Source organism: Spermophilus citellus (assembly GCF_964194105.1).
Source record: "Spermophilus citellus genome assembly, chromosome: 16".
Classification (NCBI taxonomy): Eukaryota; Metazoa; Chordata; class Mammalia; order Rodentia; family Sciuridae; genus Spermophilus; species Spermophilus citellus.
The window spans coordinates 26,572,596-26,599,361 of NC_138196.1; the positions used below are offsets into that span (position 1 = coordinate 26,572,596).

At 34.0% G+C, this 26,766-nt stretch overlaps 1 protein-coding gene across 1 annotated transcript in view; it reads right to left on the reverse strand.

Moving 5' to 3' along the window:
• LOC308635276 (testis-expressed protein 15-like) overlaps positions 1-26,766 on the reverse strand; it is a gene marked incomplete at its 3' end in the record, with an annotated part of 78,168 nt that overhangs the window by 35,384 nt on the left and 16,018 nt on the right. Inside the window, exons 3-4 of the mRNA XM_081269637.1 lie at positions 16,054-16,204; positions 6,255-6,420 (exon numbers count right to left, since the gene is read on the reverse strand). Of these exons, the coding sequence (XP_081125763.1) occupies positions 6,255-6,420; positions 16,054-16,192 (305 nt within the window). The 5' untranslated portion in view covers positions 16,193-16,204. The remainder of the gene's footprint in view (positions 1-6,254; positions 6,421-16,053; positions 16,205-26,766) is intronic.

Consider the following 26,766-nt stretch of genomic DNA (forward strand, 5'->3'; position numbering starts at 1 on the left):
AACACATGAATAAGCAAATAATATTACTGCTAATATGAAGTTTCAGTAGTTTGGATAGATCAACAACTACCACATTCTTGTAAGCTAACACCTAAGTCAGAGATGAAACAGCCTTACATTGGAAGAAGATGCTGTCTAGGTCTTTGACACATAACAGAGATAAAACAACAGGGTGATTCTTGTTACAAGTGAATGAAGCTGTTCAAGCTGAAGCCAATGCTCATTTAGCATTGTGAAAATCCTAGAACCTTTAAGAATTATAGTAAACTTACTCTGCCTGTGCTATGTAAATGGATTAACAAAGTATGAGCACAGCCCATCTGCTTACAACATCATTTACTGGATATTTTAAGGCCATGTTGAGATTTAATGCTCATGAAAAAAGTTTTTTCAAATATTACTGCTGACAATGCATCAGTCACCAAAGAGCTGATGGAGATGTACAATGAAACTAATGTTGTTTTCATGTGTGTTCTGCAGCTTGTGGATCAAGGAGTAATTTTGACTTTCAAGTCTTATTATTTAATAAATAAATTTGTAATGCTATAGATGCCACAGATAGTGATTCTGCCTGATGGATTTGGACAAACTAAACTGAAAATCCAGAAAGGATTTACCCTTCTAGAAACCATTAAGAACATTTGTGATTCATGGGAAGAGGTCATACCATTATTAACAGGAGTTTGGAAGAAACTGCTTTCAACCCTCATAGATGACTTTGAGGGGTTCAAGAATTTAATGGAGGAGGTAACTGCAGATGTGGTGGGAGCAGCAAGAGAACTGAAGCACAGCAGCAGTAGAGCCACGGAACTGCTGCAATCTCATGATAAAACTCTAATGAATGAGAATTGCATCTTGTAAGAAAAGAAAGTGGTTTGAAATAGAATCTACTCCTAGTGAAGACTCATGGAAGGCTTAGATAATTGTTTAAAAAAATTTCCTCCAGTGCTGAGAATTGAACCAGGGCTTTAAGCATACTAGGTCTAATGCTCTTATGCTGAACTATACCCCTGGCCCTGATTGCTAACATTTTTCAGCCATAAAATACTTTTACATTACATGATAGTATCATACACTTGAAAGACTGTAGAACCATGTAGACATAACATTTTTATGTACTGAGAAACCAAATATTTGTTCTAGTCTGTAAATGAACCTGCAACATCCCTGAGATATGCATGCACATGATAATTCTTTCAGGTTCCAGAACTCAAGTTCTTGCTAATTGTATTATGGAGGAAAGAATGTGCATTTAATAAATGAAATATATTTCTATTATTTTACCATATGTATCTTTATACCTACACAAACAGACACACATAGTTGACCATCAGGGACATTCTCCATTCTTCAGGGATCTAGATTACAACTGGGATAAACAAGCTAATGTTTGATTTTTGACTGCTAGCTTATTAGTAATAAAATTATGAATCATTTTCAGAAAAGATTATAATCTAAAGTCCAGATACTTTTGATTTACTACTATAACAAGACCCGCTTTAAGCATGTAAAATATAAAACCCTCCCCTCAACTGGCAGATTGGAGTGTTCTATAAGACCTGCTCAGGCACAGTAGCAAGAGCATCTGCCATACCAGGTGGTACAACATGACAGAAATGTGACTCCAAGTGATTATCTGCAATAGAGACACTACAGAACACAGCAAAGGCATGCAACAAAGAAAAGTTGTTCTTGAAAACTACATGCCTTTAAAATGTATGTAGATTCTCACAGAATTTGTATGAAGTGTAATATGTACAAAAGCATATTAAAATTTTCAACTGTTAATGGTAGACATGACAAAATGTGGTCATATGACATGGTAACATTGCTGACTAGATCGTAACCACTTTAAATTTTTTTAATTTATTCTTTTTAGTTATATATAACATTAGAATGTATTTTGACATATCATACATATATGAAGTGTAATTTCTCATTTTTATGATTGTATTTGATGTAAAATTATACTGGTTGTGTATTCATATATAAACATAGGAAAGTTCTATCTATTCATTCTACTGTCTTTCCCATTCCCACACTGCCCCCGTTCCCCACTTCTCCTGGCATCCCCCCAATCTGGTAAACCTTCACTACTGCCTCTCGCCCCCATCATGAGTCAGTATCAGAATATTTGGCTTTTGGTTTTTTAGGATTGGCTTACTTAAAAGTTAGCATGATAGTCTCCAGTTCCATCCATTTACTGGCAAATGTCATAATTTCATTCTATATACCACATTTTTTCTTTATCCATTCATCTGTTGAAGGGCATCTAGGTTGCAGAACCACATACCTAATTCTTAGTTCCCAGAAATGTTACCCTTCACTTAGAACTCCACATGTCAGCATTTCCTGCTATCACTAGATTATGTTAACCACTAAGATCTCTATGCTGACCCTTAAGGGTAAATTCTCACAGAGGAATTATAAAACCTTTTTTTTTTTTTTTTACTACTGGGGATTAAACTCAAGGGCACTCGACCACTGAGCCACATCCCCAGCCCTATTTTGTATTTTATTTAGAGACAGGGTCTCACTGAGTGCTTAGCTCCTCACTGTTGCTAAGGCTGGGTTTGAACTGGCAATCCTCCTGCCTCAGCTTGCCAAGCCACTGGGATGACAGGCATGCATCACCATGCCCAGCCCTTCTACTTTAAAAAATTTTTAAATTATTCAATTGTTTTTTCTTGGTATTTGGAAAAACATGAACTTTCTGAGCACTGCCTAGAGGGAATTCTTATGTGCAAAAGCTAATAATGCCACAAATGATGGGGGAAAGGGAGGGAAGAGAGAGTGTATTGTTGTAAGGTTCTTAAACAATACATGAATATAACATTATTTGAAAATACACTGTGATAAAGACAAGGTAAACCCTAGAGCAAGGTTTTTCAACAGTGCCACCAATGATTATTTCAAAAAGTGAACAGAAGGAAAGAAGAAGAGTGGTAGCAAGATACAGGTATAACGGAGAAAAAAATAACTACTACAAAACAGAACAAGATAATTTGTCTGTTAGAGATAAACAGAGATAGAGTAATAAAAGAAACAACAACAAAGTGATCTTTCTTGGGTCTAAGAAAGATCATTTTTTTGTGCAATTTCTCCAAAGACTACAGCCTCATGAAACACAGTCTATGGCCCACGAAAGAGATGTCAACCTCCCAACTGGAATAGCAGGGTCCTTACTGCTCTTTTTCCCCTGAATTAAATCCATACTTTATAATCTTTTATGAGCAAGTAGCCTTCTGCAGGTATTAAAGTCAGTTCTGGTTGGGATGCCATTGACTTCAAGTACAGAAATCCATTCAAACTGGATTAGAAATAAGTTAACTTTCTCATAACATGAAGTTCAGAAATCAGGCTGCCCTTACAGGATTAAATGATTTTGTGACTCCAGAAGTGTATATGTTATCAGAGATCCAGGTGTTTCCCGTCTCTGCTCTGCTGTCCTTAGCTTTGGGATCATCCTAACACTAGCCTCTATTATTCCAAGAATGCTGCTATCAGTAGCTGGAAAAATTTGTTCATATCAAATTGGTTTCTATTTTCCCAGAGACTCCAAGACAGTCTTTTCTCAGTATGGTATTGGTTCAAGCTGGTTTAGTACGTATACCCTTGGAACCAATAATTGATAAAGTTGATGATATTAACTATGAATGGCTCAAACTATGCATATGGGATAAAATGTAAACTCAGACATTTAAATAAAAATTCAATGAGGCAGAGTATTAATGTTTAAAATTATATTTTTCACATCAATAAAATATTTAAAAGTTATCTCAAAACAAAAACCAACCTGATTCAAACAGGTTAATGGACTTAAGGAGACCTAAATTCATTTCTCTCTCATCTAGTAAGGCTAACTCAAGTTTCTTAACTATTCAAAACAAAACTTCTCTCAATGACATATATATTTGTATATATATATATATATTTATTTATTTATATATATATATATATATTTACTTTTACATTTTATTTAGATAAAGGGTCTCACTGAGTTGCCTTAGGGCCAAGCTAAATTGCTAAAGCTGGCTTGTACTCACAATTCTGCCTCAGCCTCCTGAGTTACTGGGATTACAGGTATGTGCCACCATGTCTGGCTCTTCCAAGGATCTTAGGGGAACAATTAATTCCTCACATATTAATATTATATTAAATATAACATTATATATATTTTTAAGTTTTATTTTTTGGTACCTGGGATTGAACCCAGAGGGCTTAACTACTGAGTCATATCCCCAGCCCTTTTTATTTATTTATTTGTTTTTAATAAGATATAGTCTATTTTTAAAATCTTTTTACCTTTTTTTTTTAACTACCTTTTCATTTTTTATTTTGAGACAGGGTCTGGCTAAGTTGCTTGGGGCCTTGCTAAATTGCTGAAGCTAGCTTTGAACTTGTGATCCTCCTGACTCAGCGTTTGGAGCTGCTGGAATTATAGGCATGTGCAACATCATATTATCTTAAATTTATCTGTATATCTTCACTAGTAGAATGGGAACATTTTAGACTTGAAGAGAAAACTGAAGTTATCAAATATAATGTCTGATTCAGTAAATACTCAAATACACAAGTTTAAATGAATGTTTTGCTGATTTTAAAATTTAAGAATTAGCAGACAAGGGGCTGGGGATGTGGCTCAAGCGGTAGCACGCTCGCCTGGCATGCGTGCGGCCCGGGTTCGATCCTCAGCACCACATACCAACAAAAGATGTTGTGTCCACCGAGAACTAAAAAAAAAAAAATATTAAAAAAAAATTCTCTCTCTCTCTCACTCTCTTTAAAAAAAAAAAGAATTAGCAGACAAAATGTTGATAAGAAGTGGAGACTACTATGTTCTTGAAGTTACTTGCTTTTCTTGAGATTTCAGACTTATATACTGGTTTCCTCCTCTAAGATGAGAAATGAAAAGAAAAGCCAGAGGTAGTCAATATTATTAACAGTTTTTCTTTGCATCTCTCCATTCTGTTTGTTAGTCTCTGCTGCTAATTATTTTGGATATTTTACCTTTTATCTTTTATATGCCTTAAGGTTATTCATAGAAATGTAACTTAACATTTAACCACACATTGTTTTGACAATACTCCCACAACATAGGACACAAACTAATATATTGTGGTAAATTCTATAAAGTACTATGTATGGGAAACAAAGGAGTTTCCCATATCATCAGGTAGTTGTTCTAAATTTTCTGTAACACTAATTACGAAAAAGTCACTGATTGAAAGGACAACATTCTAAATACCTAATCAATTCAAAGACTGTCCTGAAATTCAGAATACTAACATTGTAAATACCTAACCAAAGAAGAGTGCTAAAAACTCTTTGATCAAACTGCTACTTTAATATGAAAGTGGTAGAATATATATCGTCCTTTCCACCAAAACGCAAAGCTGTAGTTTTTAGAGGGGAGAATAGATATCACAACTAACTCTTGTCATACCCACAAATTCCAAATCTCCAAATTCATACGAAGTGGGGCAGAACTAATTATAAAACAAAAAGAGAAAACAAAACATAAAAAAATCGACTCAGGGTCTATTAAGCTATAGTTTAAAAGTACTAAATAGTAAAATAGACAAGTTCAGAAAATTAAAATGCTAATCTAAATTGTCTTCACACAACATTCATACCATACCTATAATATAAAATATTTAACGTGAGAATTTTGCATATGCTCATATTATTTAGTATTAAAAAATAATGTAATGTGCTTTCCCAAAAAGCTGAAAAGGCATTTTAAAAATTGTCAGAAACAACAGCAACAATCCAGAAAGAACAGTTTTAGTGGGAGGATGGTAATAGTCAATCCTTTTTCTTAATTAAAGCATCAACTCAGTCTCTTTTTTAAGAGTTGAGTCAAAGAAAAAAGTTACTTTATGATTACTCATTCTTTTACATTATCCAGGATATATGGGGATCTACAAAACAGCTGCTTAATAAATATGCTGATGCATGCTTCTGAAAAATTCATAAAGATTAAAAAACTAGAAGAGGGTGTCTGAAAATCTGATTCCATTAGTGCATAAAACTTGCTAGCCAAATCTCACATTTAACTTTTTAATATTACAAAATCTAAGCAAAGGTATCAAAATAATATTCTGTACTTAATTCCTTAGTAATGCTTATTAATAATTTCTGTACTTCTTTTCTAGTAATTTTTATTATATCTCAAGTGGTAGAAATAAATTATCATAAAACTTCAGAGTAAAAACAAAAATTTCAAACTTGTTTAGGTCATAGTAACTTACCTCTTTGCAGTAAAATTTTTTTCCAGATCTTCATTGTGAATCAGTTTTGTATCACCAAACTGCCATGAGGACTGCAGATCACAGCTTACATCAAGCCTGCACTGGTTAAGAGTGTCATGTATGAAACTATATTCCCTAGTATTGGTACAACAAGGTGACAAGTAAACTACAGATAAAGAAAAAGAAAGGGGAAGAGTTGTTATTTGTTTTTAAAATGACAATGAAAACTGTATATCTGTTGTAAGACAAATATTCAAGTACTTGGAAATTCATTAACAACAGTTTAAGTTCCACCACAGTAAATTGGACCTCCTACATGAGGTAAATCAATACACAAACTTTGCTTTTTCTTCACATGCCTACAGTAGTTCTTCAAAGTTGACTACACATTCGAAGACTGTCCTGAAATTCAGAATACTAATTTTCTTTTTTTTTTAAATATTTTTTTAGTTGTCAATGGACTTTTATTTATTTATATGTGGTGCTGAGGATCAAATCCAGTGCCTCACACATGCTATGCAAGTACTCAGCTACTGAGCCACAACCCCAGCCCAGATTACTAATTTTCAGTTTAAACCTGGCAGCTAGTGTTAACACATGCATGTTTCTTGTCATTCCCAAGCAAAGTTAAGGCAACCTATATACTAGAAAACTATCTGCTTATTTTGATTTGCACAAGTATCCGAACATTGCTGCAAGTTGCTGGCTGATACTGTGGCATGAATAAGAAAAAACAAACTTTTTCAGGAGACTGAGCAAGGCACATGAATAAAAGGATAAAAACCTTTAAAAAGTGTACTCAAAAGGAAAGCAGGGAGAAAATATGGTTGTTTCTTGTTATTTGTGATAGTTAAGTTTCACAATGTCACCATAAATACTCAATTACTGAATACTGCACTATTACTCTTGGGGAAAAGGCTTAGGTTTCTGTGAATATAGTAAAATTTTTTCAATTTTTTTCAGTGCTGGGAATCAAACCCAGTGCCTCCTGCATGCTAAGCAATTGTTCTTTCATGAGCTTCATCCCAGTCCTTAAATATTTGACAATTCAAATGCCATTAGCATTACATAGCTATGTTGTCAATATCCCTGTAAAACAAATAAGTCTATCAGCATTGAAAATTTGCTCTTCCATATAACTACCCCTTTTTTCCTATACAACATTCAGCAGGTGTTTTAAAAATTTCTCTTCAAACCTCCTGATCTGAAGAACAGACATGCCTACAAGTTTAACATCTTTCATGTCACATCACTTTTGGGAATACATCAGATAGCCAGCACTAGCCCAGAAGGGTAATAATATACCTTCCTGATACTGGATAATGTGACTTTAAGTTCCATCAGTTTTTAGCCTCACAACAATGCTACCCTCTGTGCTTATAAGCTGTCATGAGTCTATGAAAGTTAGCTACTTCTCCATAGCTTCACCAGGCAATACAGATGTTACTGCTTTAGCACTTTTTGGTGAGGACTGATGTCTGGACATAAAAATTTCTCCCTTTTTCTATATGTGCTACATTATTGATTCGTTGACAATGAACTTGAGCTTGAATGAATATTATCTTAAAATTGTATTTTCTATGCAAGGCACATCATAACCTTCCTGAGCTTAAGAACACTAAGCCTCACTTCAGCATTACATCTGGGGACCAGTTTAAACAACAAAATCACCAATAACAACAAGAAAAAAGTAAAACTAAAACTGCAAAAAGGACACTTAATGCTGTCTGAGAAAGAAACAAGATGGCAGAGCATTACCCTTATCTGACCTTACCTGAGAACATGTGCACTGGGCAACTCAAATTTTGGGCTGCTATCCACATCCGTGGAAGCATTGTTTATCAATTTTGGCTTACAAATAAAAAAGCACAGGCACTGTGCTGGAGTTGTGGCTGAGTGGTAGAACACTTGCCTAGCACATGTGAGGCACTGGGTTCAATCCTTAGAACCACATAAAAATAAATAAAATAAAGCCCACAAGAGTCTACCTTAAAAAAAAAAGAAAAAAAGAAAGCACTACTGAGTACTGATTATGAATTTTACCAAGTAGAAAAATTAAAAATACAGAATATTCAAATAGTAAGGACTGACTATACAGAAGAAAAACAATTTCTATGTATATAAACTTAATGCTACCATACACTAATCAATGGAATAAGTTAAAACAATGGAAAAACTAGTATCAATATTATAAGTAGCCGATTTTCAAAATCATCTCATTATTGACTCAAATAAAACTAATTTTCATTTTAATATTTGTAACAATTATTACAAATTTTGATAATTTTATAACATATGCTTTTGTGGATGGGTAAGTTTTTAACTATTTTAAAATGATAATTCACAGGAAGTTGCAAAACAGTAGAAATAGGCCCTGTATCCCCTAACCCAGTTTCCTCACATTTTATTTGACTATAAATACATTTTAATTGACCTTGGTACAATCCACATACCTTCTTAAGATTTTACCAGTTTCATATGCACATAGGCATATGTGTATAGTTATATGCAACCACTACAAGATGCAGAATTGTTCCATTACCAAAAAGATTTCCTTTGTGTAATTCCTTTGTATATGTAACAATATATAAAGTATAATATAATTTATGCAATAGATGAATCATATTCACCATATATGCATTACATGTAAAGTACATATAACATCTATAATATGTATACATAGTCAAACTAGGAATACCCTTCCCCATTTCTCTTGCCTGTCCCTATGTACTTGGAAATTATAATTTGTCCATTTCCATACTTTTATCATTTCAAGATTGGTTTCTAAATGAAATTTTGTAGTATGCAAAGTGTAGAAAATTTGTTTTTTCCCACTCATTGCCCTGAGGATCCAGCCAAGTTGTTGTATCAGATCATTTTTTTTTTATTGTTGAACAGTATTCTATGGTACAAATGTGCCATATTTTAACCATTCACTCATTGGAAATTTGGGTGGTTGTCAATTTTTGGTGATTACAAATAAAGTTGCTACCACTATTCCTGCCCAGGTATTTGTGTGTACCTAAGTTTTCATTTCCCAAGGATAAATGTTCATATTGCTGGTTCATATCTTAGGTGCAATGTTTAGCTTCTGGAGAAACACCAAAATTTACAGAGTGCCTGTGCTATCTTAATATCCCCACTGGCAATATACCAGTGATTTGGTTCCTCCACATCCTCACCAGCACTCGGCATCATTATCCTTGTTTTAGTTGTATAGTTATATTGGTGGTTTTCATATGCATTTTCTTAATGGCTAGGAGGTTGAACACCTTTGTATTTGCCTATTTGCCATCAGTATATTCCCTCTGTTCAAAGTCTGTTCATGTCTTTTTCTTGTTTTCTAATTGGTTTCCTTTTTTGTTGACTTTTTCTTTTTTTGGGGGGGGGATGGTGAAGGGTAGAGGCACTACTAAATCACAGAAGCAACAAAGGACTCTGGTCAAAATCTTGCAGGACTTAAATCCTAGCTCTACTAGTAACTGCATTTTTTTGGTTTATGGTTAATGACCTCTTTTTCTTGAGCTCAAGTTCTTCAGCTGTTATAGATAGGTTATTACAGGTTTTATTGACTTTCAAAGTGCTTTATATGCTCTAGCTATGAGTCATTTATCAGAATCGTGATTTAGAAATGTTTCCCACCATTCTTAGCTTGCTAACAAGGTCTTTCATAGAGCAAAAATTTCCAATTTTGATAAAGTCAACTTATTGACTTTTTAAAATGGATTATGCTTTTGGTATCTAAGAACTCTTACATCTAGGGCAAGATTCTGAAAATGTTCTCCCATGTTTTAAGTTTTACATTTTAAACTCAGGAATCATTTCAAATTATTTATGTAAGGTTAGGGTAAATTTAATTTTTTTTTTTTAGCCTATGGATGTGCACTTGCTCTAGCAACATCTGATTTACCTTTCCTCAACTGAAAATTAGTTTTATTTGAGTCAATGATGAGATAAGTTGATTTTGAAAATCAGCTACTTATAATATTGATACTAGTTTTTCCATTGTTTTAACTTATTCCATTGATTAGTGTATGGTAGCATTAAGTTTATATACATAGAAATTGTTTTTCTTCTGTATAGTCAGTCCTTACTATTTGAATATTCTGTGTTTTTAAATTTTTCTACTTGGTAAAATTTATAATCAGCACTCAGTAGTACTTTCTTTTTTTCCTTTTTCTTCTTCTTTTTTTAAAGGTAGACTCTTGTTGGCTTTGTTTATTTTTATGTGGTTCCAAGGATTGAACCCAGTGCCTCACATGTGCTAGGCAAGTGTTCTACCACTCAGCCACAACTCCAGCACAGTGCCTGTGCTTTTTTATTTGTAAGCCAAAATTGATAAACAATGCTTCCACGGATGTGGATAGCAGCCCAAAATTTGAGTTGCCCAGTGCACATGTTCTCAGGTAAGGTCAGATAAGGGTAATGCTCTGCCATCTTGTTTCTTTCTCAGACAGCATTAAGTGTCCTTTTTGCAGTTTTAGTTTTACTTTTTTCTTGTTGTTATTGGTGATTTTGTTGTTTAAACTGGTCCCCAGATGTAATGCTGAAGTGAGGCTTAGTGTTCTTAAGCTCAGGAAGGTTATGATGTGCCTTGCATAGAAAATACATTTTTTAAGATAATGGTTACATTTGAAAAGAAGGAGGATTTCAGTTCAGTGATCTAAGTGTCCTTGAAAAAACAAAATATGAGTAAGATAAGCCTCAGACTAGCCAATGAAAGGAAAATCAATGAAACAACAACAAAAATCAATAAATATTGAAAATAACCAGAAAGAAAATCAGTTTGGTATATTTGTGTGTGTCTATGTCCGGAATCTATTCCACTGCTCTATGTCAGTCTCTGCCAATATCACATTCTAATTACTGTATTATATAGTAAGACTTCATTTAATAGAATAATCCCACATTTCTATTACAAAACTGTTTCAGCTATTCTAGTTTGCCTTCCTTTGTAAATGTCAGAGTCAGCTTGTATATTTATGAAACATCTTGTAGGGCTTTTACTAGGAAAAGTAATAAAGCTACTTTTAAATTTGTGGTGAACTGACATCTTCATTATGCTGTCTTTTAATTCCTGAAATACTACCTCTCTCAATTTATTCAAATTTTGTTTGTTAAATCAGAGTTTTATAGTTTTAAGCATAAAATTCTTATGTCTTGTTAAATTTATATAGTTTCACTTTTTGAGCTATTGTAGATGGCACTATTTTTAATTTTGATTTCTGTGTTCTTTGCTAGTACACAGAAATACAATGAAATATTTCTATTTTGGTCTTGTATCCAGTGACCTTGCTGAATTAATTGTTCTAGGTCTCTCTCATCACCTCCTCTCTCTGCCCCACCCCTCTTTTCCTTGTTTTGCAGATCACTTGGGATTGTCTAGGCAGACCGTAGACTTAAATAGTGTCAGTTTTTTTTAAGAGAGAATTTTTTAATATTTATTTTTTAGTTTTCGGTGGACACAACATCTCTGAGGATTGAACCTGGGCCGCACGCATGCCAGGCAAGCGCGCTACCGCTTAAGCCACATCCCCAGCCCCTTAAATAGTGTCAGTTTTCTTTTTCTTTCTTCTTCCTTCCTTCCTTTCCTTCTTCCTTTCTCTCTTTCTCTTCCTTTCTCTTTCTCTCTCCCTCCCTCTTCCTCTCTCTCTCTCCCTTCCTCTCCCTTCCTCTCTTTCTTCTTTCCTTCCTTCCTTCCTTCCTCTTTCTCTTTTTCTTTTTCTTTCTCTTTCTTTTTCCTTTCTTTCTCTTTCTCTCTCTCTTTTCTCTCTTTCTCTTCCTTTCTCTCTTCCTTCCTTCCTTTTTTCTTTAAATGTGTGTGCCTGTTAATTTCTTTCCTTGACTTTCTGTACTGGGTGAAACTTCCAGAATTATGTTGAACAAAAGTGTTCATGAAACAAAGTCTAGGCACAGTGGTATGTGCATGTAGTCCCAGCTACATGGGAGGCTAAGGCAGGAGGACTGTTTAAGTCCAGGGAATTCAAGACAGCAAAACCCTGTCTCAAAAAGAAGAAGAAAAAAGTTGGAGAATAAAACACTTATTGTTTTAGCTTTGGTGTGTAATTCATCTTATAATATTGCTGAATTTGGTTTACCTATATGTTGTTAGGGTATCTGAATCAAAATTATGCTATATATTGGTCTGTAATTTTCTTTTAATATTTATCTGATTTTTGGAACTAGTATAATACTGACACTCATAAAATTATTATCTCTACTTATATTTTATGGAAGAATTTGTATTTTTTCATTATTAAACTACTCCACTGAAGCCATCTGGACTTGGAGATCTATCTTCCAATAGTGTGTTAAATTTTTTTAATGGTTTCCATAAATGGTTACGAGGCTACTTAAATTATCTTTTTAGTACTGAGTTTCAGTAGTACTTTTCAACAAACTAGTCCATTTTATCTAAGTTGTTAAATTTACATGTGTAGATTTATTCATAGTATTCACTAAAAATCCTTTCAATGCCTGTGGGTTGGTAGTGATAACACATTTTTTTTTTTTTTTGTACCAACGATTGAATCTAGGGATGCTTAAACACTGAGCCACAACCCCAACCCTTTCTCATTTTTTATTTTGAGACAGGGTCTCACTAAGTGCTTCAGGCCTTGCTAAATTGCTGAGGCTATCCTTGAACTCCTGCCTTAATCTCCCAAACTTCTGGGAGTGCTGGGATTATAGGTGTGTGCCACCATGGCACACATTTTGTTCTTGATAGTAAAATATACATAAATATAAGCCACTATTTTCCCTTCATTCTTGATGTTCCCAGTTTCCTTCTTTTATCAACTTCTGTTCGAAGAACTTTACCCATTTTTTTTTTGTTAGGTCTGGTGATGAAAAAATTTTTCAATTTTAGTTCATCCAAGAATGTCCATTTCATCTCTAATCATAAAGGATCATTGCACTGTGCATAGATCTCTAAATCCTTAGTTCTCTTTCTGCATTTGAAAACTTTCTCTCTTCCTTGGGCTTTCATGATTTCTAACAGAAAATCTGTAATTCAAAAAAAAATTTCCCTATACATAATGTATGGTTTTTTCAAGCTGCTTTCAAGATTTCTTTGGGCTTGTCATGTCTGTGCAGCTTCTTTATTATACAGGTTAGTAACTTTTGCCAAATGTGGAAAATTTCCAGACAGTACTTCTTCAAATGTTTTTCTCAACGTCAGTCTTTCTCCTTTCCTTTTAGTACTATAATGACAAAGATGTTAGATATTTTTGTTATTGTTCCACAAACCCCTAGGGTTCAAAATTCACTTTTTCCCATGTTGTTCATATGCTGAATAATTTCTATTTTTCTATATCCAGGTTCATTGATTTTTTTTCTTTTTGTAGTAGACTGAACCAAGAGGCATCTCCAACACTTTATTTTTTATCTGATACAGAGTATCACTAAGTTGTCCAGGCTGGCCTAGAACTTGGTTGATTCTCAGCCTCCAGAGTAGCTGGATTACAGGGGTATGCCAACACTCCTAGCCAGGTTCACTCTTTACACTGTCTTGACTATTCCTCTCTTTGACCTATCCAGTCAGTGTTTTTCCTTCTTCATGGACTTTAACTTTTAGAGAAATTTCATGTCCATAGCAAATTTGAAAGAAAGGTATAGATTTCCCATCACTCCACATTCTCACATATAAATAGCCTCCTCTATTTCCAACCTCCTCTAAGAGAATGGTGCAACTCATGAACTTACACTAATACATAATTATCACTGGATCTGTAGTTTACATTAGGGTTTACTGTTGGTGTACTTTCTCTGGGTTTTTGAAAAATGTATGATACCAAGTATCACTAAATACAGAGTGTGACAGTGTCCTGCAGAGTAGTTACATTGCCCTAAAAGTCTTCTGTGTTCCATTTATTCATTCCTCTCCTTGTCCTAAACCCTGCAACCACTGGTAATTTTTACTACGTCCATCATTTTGCTTTTTCAAGAATGTTACAACAGTTGGAATCACATAGTATGGATGCTCTTCAGATTCACTGCTTTAACTCGGCAATGTTCATTTAGGGTTCCTATAAAATTGGTAACTCATTTCTTTCTAAGCACTAAATAACATTCTACTGACTGGATACACTACTTTATTTATCTACTCATTTACTGAAGGACATCTTCTAAGTTTTAGGAGTGACAACTAAAGCTGTTGTAAACAGCCATGTGGGTAAATACCAAGAAGCACAATGGCTACAGCACATGCTAAGAGTATGTTTAGTTATGTATTAAACTGCCAAACCATCTTCTAAAATAGCAGTACCATTTTGTATCCCCACCAGCAATCAGAGTTCTTGTTGCTCACACGCCAACCAACATTTGGTGTCATGAATGTTGTAGATTTTGGCTATTCTAGTAGGTATGTGGTGGTACCTCATTGTTTTAATTTGCATTTCCCTGATGATATATGATGTAGAGCATCTTTTCAAATGCTTATTTGCCATATGTGTATCTTCTTTGTTGAAATATCTGTTACTGTATTTGACCCATTTAAAAATATTTTTTAGTTAGAGGTGGACACAATATCTTTATTTTTATGTGATGCTGAGGATCAAACCCAGTGCCTCACGCATGCTAGGTGAGCACTAAGCAACAACCCCAGTCTCTTGACCCATTTTTCAATTGGGCTGTTTTGTTTCCTTATTGTTGTAGTGTAAGAGTTTTTGTAATATTTTAATTAACAGTCCTTTATCTGTCTTTTGCAAATACACGTGTAAGTATGTGGCTTGTCTTTACTATATATTTATATGGTACTGGGGATTGAACCAAAGAGTGCTCTACCTCTGAGCTACATCCCCAGCCATTTTATTTATTTTTTTTATATTGAGACAGGGTCTTGCTAAATTGCCCAGGCTGACCTTGAAATTATGTTCCTCCTGCCTCAGCCTTCCAAGTAGCTGGGACTATAGCCATGTGCCAAAGAGCCCAGCTGTGTTTTCATTCTTGAGATTATACTTCTATTTTCATCACTGTGACCAAAATAAAGGATAAGAACAACTTAAAGGAGGAAAAGTTTATATGGGGCTCCGGGTTTCAGAGGTATTAGGCCCAACTTAAGAGAGCTTATCATGGGGGAAGGGTCCAGTGGAAGAAAACTGCTCAGCTTATGGTGGTCAGGAAGCAGAGAAAGACAAGGAAATGGACCACAGGAAGACATATCCTTCCAGGGCATGTCCCCAATGACCCACCTTTTCCAGCCATACCCCATCTGTTTAAAGTTACCACCCAGTTCATTCAAGCCAGGATGGATTGATTAGGTTACAGGCTCTCACAGTTCAATCATTTCACCTCTGAATATTCCTATAGAAACACAGGAGCTTTGGAGTGATACCTCACATCCAAATGGGTTTTGTCTTTCTAGGCTGCCTGTTTCAGTTCTTGGGCAAGAGAGAACAATATTTTTGTTTGTTTGTTTTTTTGTTTTGGTGGGGAGTCTAGGCCAGTTGGCATTTCTAGGAGGCAGGCACCCAGTCTGAGATACTGAAGAAACAATCAATCCAGGGAAATCATATCATACCCAGAGTCTCAGTCCCTTATATGGTCCATAGACTTCTTTTTATCTTTGCAAATCTTCTTACATTTGTTTTTCACACAATACCCAGGGTTTTAGTGTATTTACTGGGAGTAAGAGTACATGTGTTTTTCTGCTTTGGACAGAAACAGAGGTATATGTGCATTTAATAAATTAAAGTTCTGACTTAACCTAATTTCATAGAGTGAAAACAGGAAATGAACATAAGAATCAGGAATACAGTAATAGTTATTTTTAAAAATACACATTCCATAGAAATTTTACCTTTCCCTGCTCTTCTCTTAATCTTTGGAATAGTGAATTTCTTCAAAGGACTGACTTCTATACCAGTAACGAATAAAGGCTCACTGGTTGAACTCATTTTCCATAATGTCTTGTGTTTAGCAATCTCTTTCATTTCCATTTTGTTGGTGGCCTAAAAACAACCCAAAGTTATTAAACAAAAGGTCAATACATACATAAAAGACAACAGCAAAAAAATCATTTAAGAGTTCTTAAATGGAATCGAATAATGATACATTCTTAGTCACACTGCAAACACGTTTCAACCTCAATTTGCCAGGTTACACAAAATAGAAAATTAAATAATTTTGGTTTCATATAATTTCAAGATATTTATTCTTTCTGTTTCTAACATACCTTTTCCTTGTAATTCATAAAACGAATTTCTTCCTGAAAAGCTTGAACTTGCAGGTATAAGAAAACTTGCAGTTTTCTTCCACTGGACCCTTATACCTGCAAGTTTAAGCTTTTCAGGAAGAAATTAACATACTCTATTTTTAAATTATCTTTCCTATAAACTTCTGCTACTAAAATGATATCCTCTTTAAATTAGAATCTCTGGCTTTGAAGAAACTTATGGAAGTTGTAAACCAATTACTGCATGACTATCCTTACAATTAGTCAATGCTAACAACAGTCAATTGCTTATTGACTACTAATCCATAATATCATTCTGCAAATGTTTAAGACAGCATCATACATTGGCATATTAGTGGTAAAATATTTCTCCTGTTTTTCTCCCTCTTCCTTTTTCTCTTCATCCCTCACCCCCTCTTTCACACATACACGTATGTATACAAATGCTGATTCCTAACCTCTCAAGCAAAATTAAAATTGGATATAAAAGGGAAGCTATCAAGCTCATACACAACGAAATATATATAAGTAGTCATTTTTCATACTATTTCATAATATGGTTCATGGGCTTTCTGATACCCGTCAGTTGCTTAGTTCAAACATTAGCTCACAATGCAAATTAAGATGTCAAAATTCTACAGAAGGATCACAAAGGATAGCATTCTATATGAGGTTCACAAAGGATCCCCCTAGTCCCCACCCTTCATGTGCCCTTTGTAAAAGGTAATCTTGTACTTTTACAGCTATAGATCAGAATAGGGAACAGACAGAGATTACTAGAAGGTAGAGAAGAAAATTATCCCTTTCATCTTGCTATGCTGACAAACTCTAGTGGGGGGTGTTGCCTGCACTTAAGATATACCAGCTTCAGAGAGTTTTCAAGACTGCTATGTTCACCTGGCAGTTTATTAAAGGGAAGAAGGAAAAACAACTTGTCGATTTATGACAAAATATAGATTATAACTAATCAAAGAGTATTAACAGCACGTATAGGTATAGGAAAATCAGTGAAATGTACTTTATTAATGCTGGACAATCCTTGATATTCTCTTTAGAGTGAAATTATATACTCAGAGATGCTGTATGATTGATTTCAGTCACACATTTTCTTACAAAACATTCCTCAAGTAGAATTTACTCCTATAAAAGAGCCTTCTGAGAGTAACTGTTTTTGTTCTTCAGTGCTAAGGGTCAAAAAAGCTGCATTTCATACTGATGAAAGATGAGTATTCAGAGCACAAAAGTATTCAATATTCTCAAGTAAGTCACATCATGAAATTTTCAATTATTACCCTTTTGATTGGGAATAATACCCTTTTTATTTCAGCCTAAACAAATCAGCCATAATTAAGTGGTAATAAATGCACACAATTCTTAACACTCACATATCACATGCCTATAACCACTTCTTTTATAATATAAATGAAGTGGTTAAAACATTAAATATAATAAAATATATAATAGTCCTAGAAACACTACATATATTTTTAATATTTACTTTTATATATGCAAAAATAAAATTAGGAAGTTTGAATCCTAAGGGTTTGTGCTGAGCAGGCTGTCCTCTGGGATATTCTTGGTGAGCGTGAGACAGGAGAAGAAAAAGCAATTCTAAAAACTTCAGCAACAGTTAATGCACAGGGTCCTTAAAAGATATTCAAATAAATGAATGAACTAAAGAACAGAGGAGCCAAAAATAGGTTCTCCAACAAATAAAACATCTACTCATAGATTGTAAGAATGTTTTTATTGCTAGGCACGGTGGAGCACACCTGTAATTCTAGCAACACGGCTGAGGGAGGAGGAAGGAGGAGCACGAGTTCAAAGCCAGCCTCAGCGAGGCTCTAAGCAACTCAGTGAGATCCTGTCTCTAAATAAAATACAAAATAGGGCTAGGGATGTGGTTGAGTACCCACGCTCAATTCTCGGTAACTCCCTTCCCAAAAGTGTGTGTTTATTTAACAAATTTAAGTCAATACACTTAAAGATCAGATAAACAAATTCTTGGAAAATGTAACATTAAAACTGACTTAAGAAATAAAAAGAATGGACAACCCTATTATTAATAAAATGTAGTAGCTACAATTGATTCTAAAAGTAAATAAAGTAAATATTAATGCATCATAAAAACTGAGTTTATCTCAGGAGTGATTTAACAATAGGAAATACATACATTTTATTTACTTATGTAAGCCAATTACAGAAAATGAAGCAATTCTCTCAATAGATTCAGGAGAAAACACCTAGTCAAACTCAAAACTCATTTATGATTCTTAAAAAATAGTCTTAGCAAATGGAAATAGAAACAGTTATACCTAGATTTTAGATGATTATTGAATATTGGTAGCAAATGGGTAAGTATCAGAAGTGCCCTAACACTCAGAATATAATAAGGATGCTTACTATCACTGTTACCTTTTAATAGTACTAGAGGAGCTCACAAGTCAAAGAAATAAAAGTTATTTAAAAAACTTAAAAAAAATAAAGGAGAAAAGTGAAACTTGGTTCTGTAGGCAAGGGAATTTCTGTAAATGTAAGAGTCTCAGAAGCTAAGAGGAACTCCAGACCCAAATAATAAACAGAGTAAGACAAAATACTACTCAGAAAGGTGAAATGTTATAATGGTTCAAATTTTAGTTCTACCATGAATTAAGAATGTTGGGCAAACTGCCTAATTTTCTCTAAGGCCAATAATAGTATCTATTATGTCATATGGTTGCAGAACCTGGTACATAATAATCACACACAACTAACTTAAATGTAATCTTGATCCTGTGCTATAGATCCAATCATGGAGTTGTTAAGAAGTACAGTACACGGGGAAATACTGGGGAATGATGCTGGCCAAATCATTGTTATATTGTACACATGTATAAATATGTAACAATAAATCCCACCCTTACCCTTCTGTACAACTATAATGCACCAATAACAAGTATGCAGACCTGGGCCCAGTGGCACATGTCTGTAATCCCAGTGGCTCTAAGGCTGAGGAAGGAGGATCACAAGTTCAATGCCAGCCTCAGCAATTTAGGGAGGCCCTAAGCAATTTAGGGAGAGCCCTAAGCAACTCAGTGAGACCCTGTCTCTAAATAAAATATTAAAAAGGGCTAGGAATGTGGCTCTGTGGTTAAGTGCCTCCGAGTTCAACCCCTGGTATTTAAAAAAGCAGAAAAAAAAATTTATCCCCCCATACTCCCCACACAAAGAAGTATAATGCTGCTATACTTCTGGCATGGTGTTGCACTACTATAATCCCAGCAATCTAGAGGCTGAGGCAGGAGGATCCCAAATTCAAGGGCAGCCTCAGCAACTTAGAAAGACCTGTCTCAAAAAATAAAAAACAGGCTGGGGATGTAGCTCAGTTGTAAAGCAACCCCCTCCCCGACCCTGAATAAATTTTTTAAATAGTATAGTATTGTAAAGATATACAAGTTAGAAGTCAAAGGATGTTGTTTCTATTTCTATCATTGCAATTAACTAATGATGGGACTTTGGGAAAGTCCTAACTTTTTTCTATGTGCACTATGCATGGTAACACATTTTTCAGAGACAAATTAGTGGCAAAGAAAAATAAATCCTTTTAATGTCAAATAACCAATCTAAACACTTAATTTCCTCATGGTCTATTTTAAGAAGACATTTGTACAGTTTCCTAAGACAATCCTTAAAATTTATGAAACTTAAGTTTTTCAGATTAGCAATTACAGATCAGAGATTTGAGACAAAAACTTGCAAAAATCTTTTACATAATCAGTATCAGAAAGTCTTCACAGAACAATTGTTTCAACTGGATAACTGAGCAAGCCAGAGTTCTCTTAAAGAACCAACATCGGGGTGGGTTGTGGCTCAGTGGTAAAGTGCTTACCTAGCATGTATGAGGCACTGGGTTCAATTCCTAGCACCACGTAAAAATAAATACATAAAGGTATTGTGTCCATCTGTAACTAAAATAAATAAAGAAATAATCCACAGCTATCAGTTGTGGAAAAGTTTTCAAATGGGACAACTCATGAAAAATTTGGATATATACAAAGCATTAATGAGGAAATTTTCAGTTCATTGAAACTTGTCCATAAATCAACTTCCTGTTAATTTAACATCTCTAAAAGTTTACTAATGTCCATATTTCCTAAAACAAATGCATCAGCATCAAGCTCTTTGGGCAAACAATGTTCTATTTTTACCATTTTCTTTTATTTGTGCCAAATAATACTGATTTCTTATTTACTGTCTGCCCCAATACACTTTTAATAAAAAAGTCTACTTTAAAATAGTCAAGAAATTATTGTAATAATGGCAAAATTATCCCTCTTTAAGTAATCTTGGGAGAGTTCATGTTGAATAAATATTAGTTTTGGAACTTTAGACACACAAGTTCTGAATTCTTTTTCTGAGTTCTAAATGGTAGGGATACGTAATTACTTCTAGTAAAACTAAGGTTAAATCAGGTCATATTGGTGACAAATTACATAAATATTAAGATTTAAGTCAGGAATTCCTCAATTAAGACTACACAATGTAGATATTAAATACACTTTAGTCCCATGTTTCCCTTTATAGATCAGGAGTTGGCAAACTATAACCCGTGGGCTAAGTCCAGACTACGACCTGCTTTTGTAGGAACTTAAAGCTAATGCTTTTTATATTTTTAAGTGACTGTAAAAAATTAAGAATGTTTCATGTCACAAGAATAATTGTATGAAGTTCAAATTCCATAATAAGTTTTACTGAAACATAGCCATGCCTCTTCATTTACTTATTGTCTGGGGCTGATTTCCTGTTATAGATGAGTATAGTTAAGTGTAGCATAGACACAGAGTAAAATAGTGAAATATTCACCACCTAACCCTTTATGGAAAAAGTTTGCCAACCCTGTTGTGGATGAACCAACTTAAATATCAGGGAGTTGGAACTAAAGAAAAACTAAGCCTCATGATTTCCATTTTAGAGCTCTTTCTCTTATACTGCCTCTAATCATCTTATACTGTCTCTAATCATCTCTCTACTGTATTCTCATTATCTTCCCTATGGATTCTCTGTATCCTTCTCAACAGCATTTAAACAGGATCAACCATGATCATTTAAAAAACAAAACAAAATTTACCAGGGTCATGTTTACCCTTGTTTACTTCCCACCTTCTCTTGAACATAGTTTGATTTCCACCTCTATTACTCTACCTAAATTGCCAATGACTTCCGTATCAGTCTCTTACTCCCAAAGTATGCTTCTGGCTCATAACTTACCTGGCCTGTGTTTGACACTCTTTGGCCAACCTGTTCTTGAAATAATACAGTCATCACCAGACTTCTATGACTTCATAATCCTGATTTCATAGCTATCCTTCAGGAGCTACAATCTTACTCTCTGAATAACTCATCTGTCTATCTGGCCTTTATAATTGCTTCAATTACTTTTTATTTTGAGAAAAAAGAAAATTTTCTATTTAAATATATTTTTTTAAAATTCATGAATCAAATTTGAAACTTTACAAACTTGATAAAATAAAAATAGAACCTTGCATGGGGCTGGAGTAGAGCTCAGTGCAGAATATGTGTCTAGCATGTGTGAGGCCCTGGGCTCCATTCCCAAGACCATGCAAAATTAAAACAAAATAGAACAAAAACAATGCTTTTACTTTCACTTACTTTTGTTATCAATGAAGTTAAAACTATTACTGGTTTTTTGCTTTCTATAAATCATCTATTCCTACCTTTTCCTCTATTTTTTTTAAAAACAGAAGCACACTTCTTCAGTTAATAATCTGTAAGGATTATACATAAAGATTAGTTTGTCTGTCATATATTATATTACAGTATTTTTTCTTTTAATTTTGTTTGTAGTGTCTTCTTCCCATAGAAAAAATTCAATTTTCATGAGTCTAATTTCTTTTTTTTTTAAATTTTTTTTTTATATGTTGACGGACCTTTATTTTATTCATTTATGTAGTGCTGAGAATCAAACGCAGGGCCTCACATATGCTAGGCAAGTGCTCTTACCACTGAGCCACAACTCCAGCCTGTGAGTCTAATTTCTTAATCTTTTACTATGAGTGTGTAAGAGTTCCAGTTGCTCCCTATTCCTACTAACATTTATGGCAGTACACTTTACTTTTTGTCAACCTGATAGATACTAGTTTCTCATTGTAGTTAGTTTGCATTCACCAAATCTTTGGTGTGGCTGATTATTTACTGAGGATACTATTGGTCATTTGTATTTTCAAATCTGTGAACTGCATATTAAAGTGTTTTGTTGCTGTTTTGGTACTGGTAATTGAATCCAGGGGTTCTTAACCACTGAGCCATATCATCAGCCCTTTTAATTTTTTATTTTGAGATAGTTTCTCACTAAGTTGCTTAGGGCCTTGCTACACAGTTAAGTTTTAAAATCATTTTTCTATCATGTTGTTCATATGCAAGAAGGCTTTATAAGAGATACTATCCCTTTGCCAGTTATACTTGTGACAAATAATTTTCCCCCTTGTGTCTTCATTCTTTGGGAACAGAAATTTTAATTTTAATGTAGTCAAAATTATGAATATTTTTCTTTATCTTTTGTTTTCTTTCCTTTTTTTTTGTTTGCTTCTGGTCAACTTTAAGAAATAATTCTGCTCAAGGTTATAAAGATAAACCCAATCTTCTCTTTAAAAACTTGTATAATTTTTAGCCTACTATTTTTATGTTTTTTACTTTCTCAAATTCATTTTTGTCTAAGGTAAGAAATTCAGGTTCACCCTTTCCATATGAATATTAACTGTGCTAGCATTCATTTCAACAACCTATTCTGTTCCTTTTTATAACGCCATCTCTGACATAAATCAACTTTTGATACATGCATGAATTTTTGGCTTTCCTCTGTTTCACTGGTATCTTTCTGCATCCCTTCTTCAACACCAAGTTCTAATAAATCTTGATCTATATTGGGGCAAAGTCAAAGAAACAGCATCTTTGCACTTATATACACATTTAAGATTAGCCATGTCTAGTAAGAAATCATGCTTAAGCTTTAATTTCACCAAACCTAGTGATCAATTTGGGAGATAAGACACTGTTATATTAGTTTTTCCATCTGTGAACACAGTATATTTCTCCACTTATTCCTGTCAGTATGTTTTCCACCAATAAGTTTTATCATTTTCTCCATAAGCATATAATGTATCTTTTAAAGTATTTATTTTAAGGTACTTTATAACTTTCATATTAACCTGTGTTTCTTTAAATCTGTATGCCTCTTTAAAAGCTACATATTATTCACATTTATTAAATTATGTTGACAATACAAAAAAGGCTAACACGTATACAACCCCAGATATTGGACACTTTTCTAAGTGCTTTAAACATATATTGATCCATTTAATCCTCACAATGTCTGTATGAGAAAACCTTAAACTTTAAATTAGAAAACAGATGTGCAGGGAAAAAATGTGCCTTGGACACCAGCAAGGAATGCTGAATATGGAATTCGAAGTCAGCCTGTACAATGCCAGAACGAATGCCCTTGACAGGCGCACAAAAATAGTTTCTATATATTGACTATCCAGCAACCCTATTAGTTTCTATTATAAACTCATTTGTTTTCATAAACAAACATATCCTCTATGAATAATGAGGGACAGAATATTTGTTCACCCTTTATGTTGGTGGGTTCCAGATTTGTGGAGTCAACCAACTACAGATAAAAATGTAGTTAGGCCCATCATGATTGCATGTGTAGTGTAATGAACACTTTGTCATTATTCCCTAAACAATACAGTAAAAGAACTACTTGCATAGATGTTATATTAGGCATTATAAGTAATATGGAGATGATTTAAAGTTTACAGACAGCTGTGTGCAAATTATATGCAAGTATTATGCCATTTTACTTAAGGAACTTGAGCATCCATCTCTTTTTGATATCTCTGGGGTTTCTGAAATCAATATTTCATGAATAGTGAGTAACAAATGCATAATACCAATTTAAGAATTTTCTTTTTCTTTTTGAACTGGGAATGTCACAAAGTTGCCTAGGATGGTCTTGAATTCCTGGGATCCAGTGATTCTCCTGCCTCAAACCTCCAAGCAGCTCTGACTACATTTGTGTGCTACCATGCCTGGCCCTTTCTGACTCTTGAGCAATTTCTTTCTCCTGCTTAGGATTGTGCTGACTACAACGGACAATGGCAAGTATCTTAATTTTGCCGTGGATTTTTAAAAAGAATATCTTGAATCTTTTATAAATACTTTTTATTTTAATAGACATGATTTATCAGGTTAAATTTTCCTGGGTATAAAATTCTAGATTGACTGCTATTTTCTCTTAGCACTCTGAAGATATTATTTCATTCACTGCCATTCATTACTCCTTTTAAAAAATCACCTCCAATTTAATTCTCATTCATTTGTGGATAATGTTTTTTCTCTGGTGGCTCTTAAAATCTCATTATTTCAGGTGTTCTGTATTTTCATCATGATGTTTTTGGTTAAGTAGGTGATGGACTTCTTATACCTAGAAGTTTGGTATTTTCCCAAAATTATGTGAAATTCTTAGCAATTTTATCTTTACATTTGGCCACTGCCAAATTTCAGAAATTTTTTATAAAGAATATCCTGTAGAGGCTACCAAACACTTCTGGAGAAGATTACCCATCTACTGAATTCTAATTCCCTGGAGGGCATTACTATGATTCAGATAAAAGGCTTAAAACAACTATACAGTAATTTCAGTAGTTAACCTGAACTCACCACCATGAAATAAGGAATATTTTAAAAAGCGTCAACATAACTCCTGAGAGAACAGCCTGCACTTATATTATTTTATCTACATTTAAATAAGATTTAGAGAAGCAGAACCTATATGTTTCTAAAAATCAGAATTTGTGTCAACTACTTCCTAAAAAAATAGGTTGTATCAAAAGAAAGCTACACACACATTGGAATGCACTATATGATTATACTATAGTAAAACTATATTAATTTAACTACTTGGGAAGGAAGAAATCTTAGTATATTGGTGTGAATTTAACAAATGGAGAGCTACCAAATTTGTTTCAAAGACTCTACTAAAGATAGATTGATGGGCTGGGATTGTGGCTCAGCAGTAGAGAGCTCGCCTAGCATGGGCGGGACCCGGGTTCGATCTTCAGCACCACATAAAAATAAAATGCATTGTGTCGTATCCATCTACACCAAAAAATAAATATAAAAAATAGACTGAAAAATCAATTGTCCCCCAGTGCAAGAAAATAAAGAATTGGCTACAGGTACCATTTAAAATATAGGGGGAAAACCTAAATCCCCAGCCCCACCCAGTGAGAACTAACTAAGGGTAATCTAGCTAGAGAGTTCATTCTTGTTAATTAATCCAACCTTTCACTTTCCTTCCAAATTGTCTTTATAAAATTCGATTGAAAAAGTTTTGAAAGGATTTATGATAACAAGAAGTTAGCAAAAACAGGTTTACTAGCCACTCACTAAATGTTTATCTATTCCACAGCTTCACTCTCTTCACATGTGTTTCAGAATGGCTTAATGTTAGTATAAACTGTTTATTTCTTCTATACCTGTCTCTTGCTAGTACTTAGACTCTCTTAATTCAGTTTTCTCTGTGGTTCTACAGAGAGGCATATGCAAGAAATTGCACATTGTAAGTTGTTGCCTTAATAGTTTGATAGCTTCCTAAGTGGCCCAGATTCTCTCCTAACTTTCAAATTTCTGTGAAAACTTACTTGTCTAAAGTTCTTCTCCATGACTATGGCAAATTTCTGTGAAAACTTACTTGTCTAAAGTTCTTCTCCATGACTATGGAGCTTTTGTTTTTTATGTTAATAATGAGTCTAATTTTTATCCCCCGATAGCAAATTTCATTTTTAGAATCAACAAAATATTTAAAACTCATCTAATTAATATTATCAAATATTGTCATATCTCTTTGATTAAAAATGGAAAAATGAAAAAAAATTGGGCTACAAAAGCAACTAATTTTCTTGTCTTATGTTTATGTATTGTGTCAAAGAGCAATTTCAAACCTTGAATGCCATAAATGTTCTAAGCAATATTTGCATACTGGCCTGACTTTCTAAATAGTTACTGAAAGGTTCAATACTTATGCTAAATTAAGGTCAATTATCTATAGGACAATCTTCTCCACTGACCTTTCTTTACCCAGTTTCAATCTCCAGCACAAAGCCCAGTTCCTTACAAACTTAACTAGCTTCAAATGGTCTGAATGCTATGTTAAATCACAACCATTAATATGATAGTATTGAAAGGTAGGGACTTCAGTGATTAGGTCTTGAGGGAAGAGACCTCGTATGTGGGATTAGTGCACTTATTATAGAGGACCAAGGAAGCTATCCA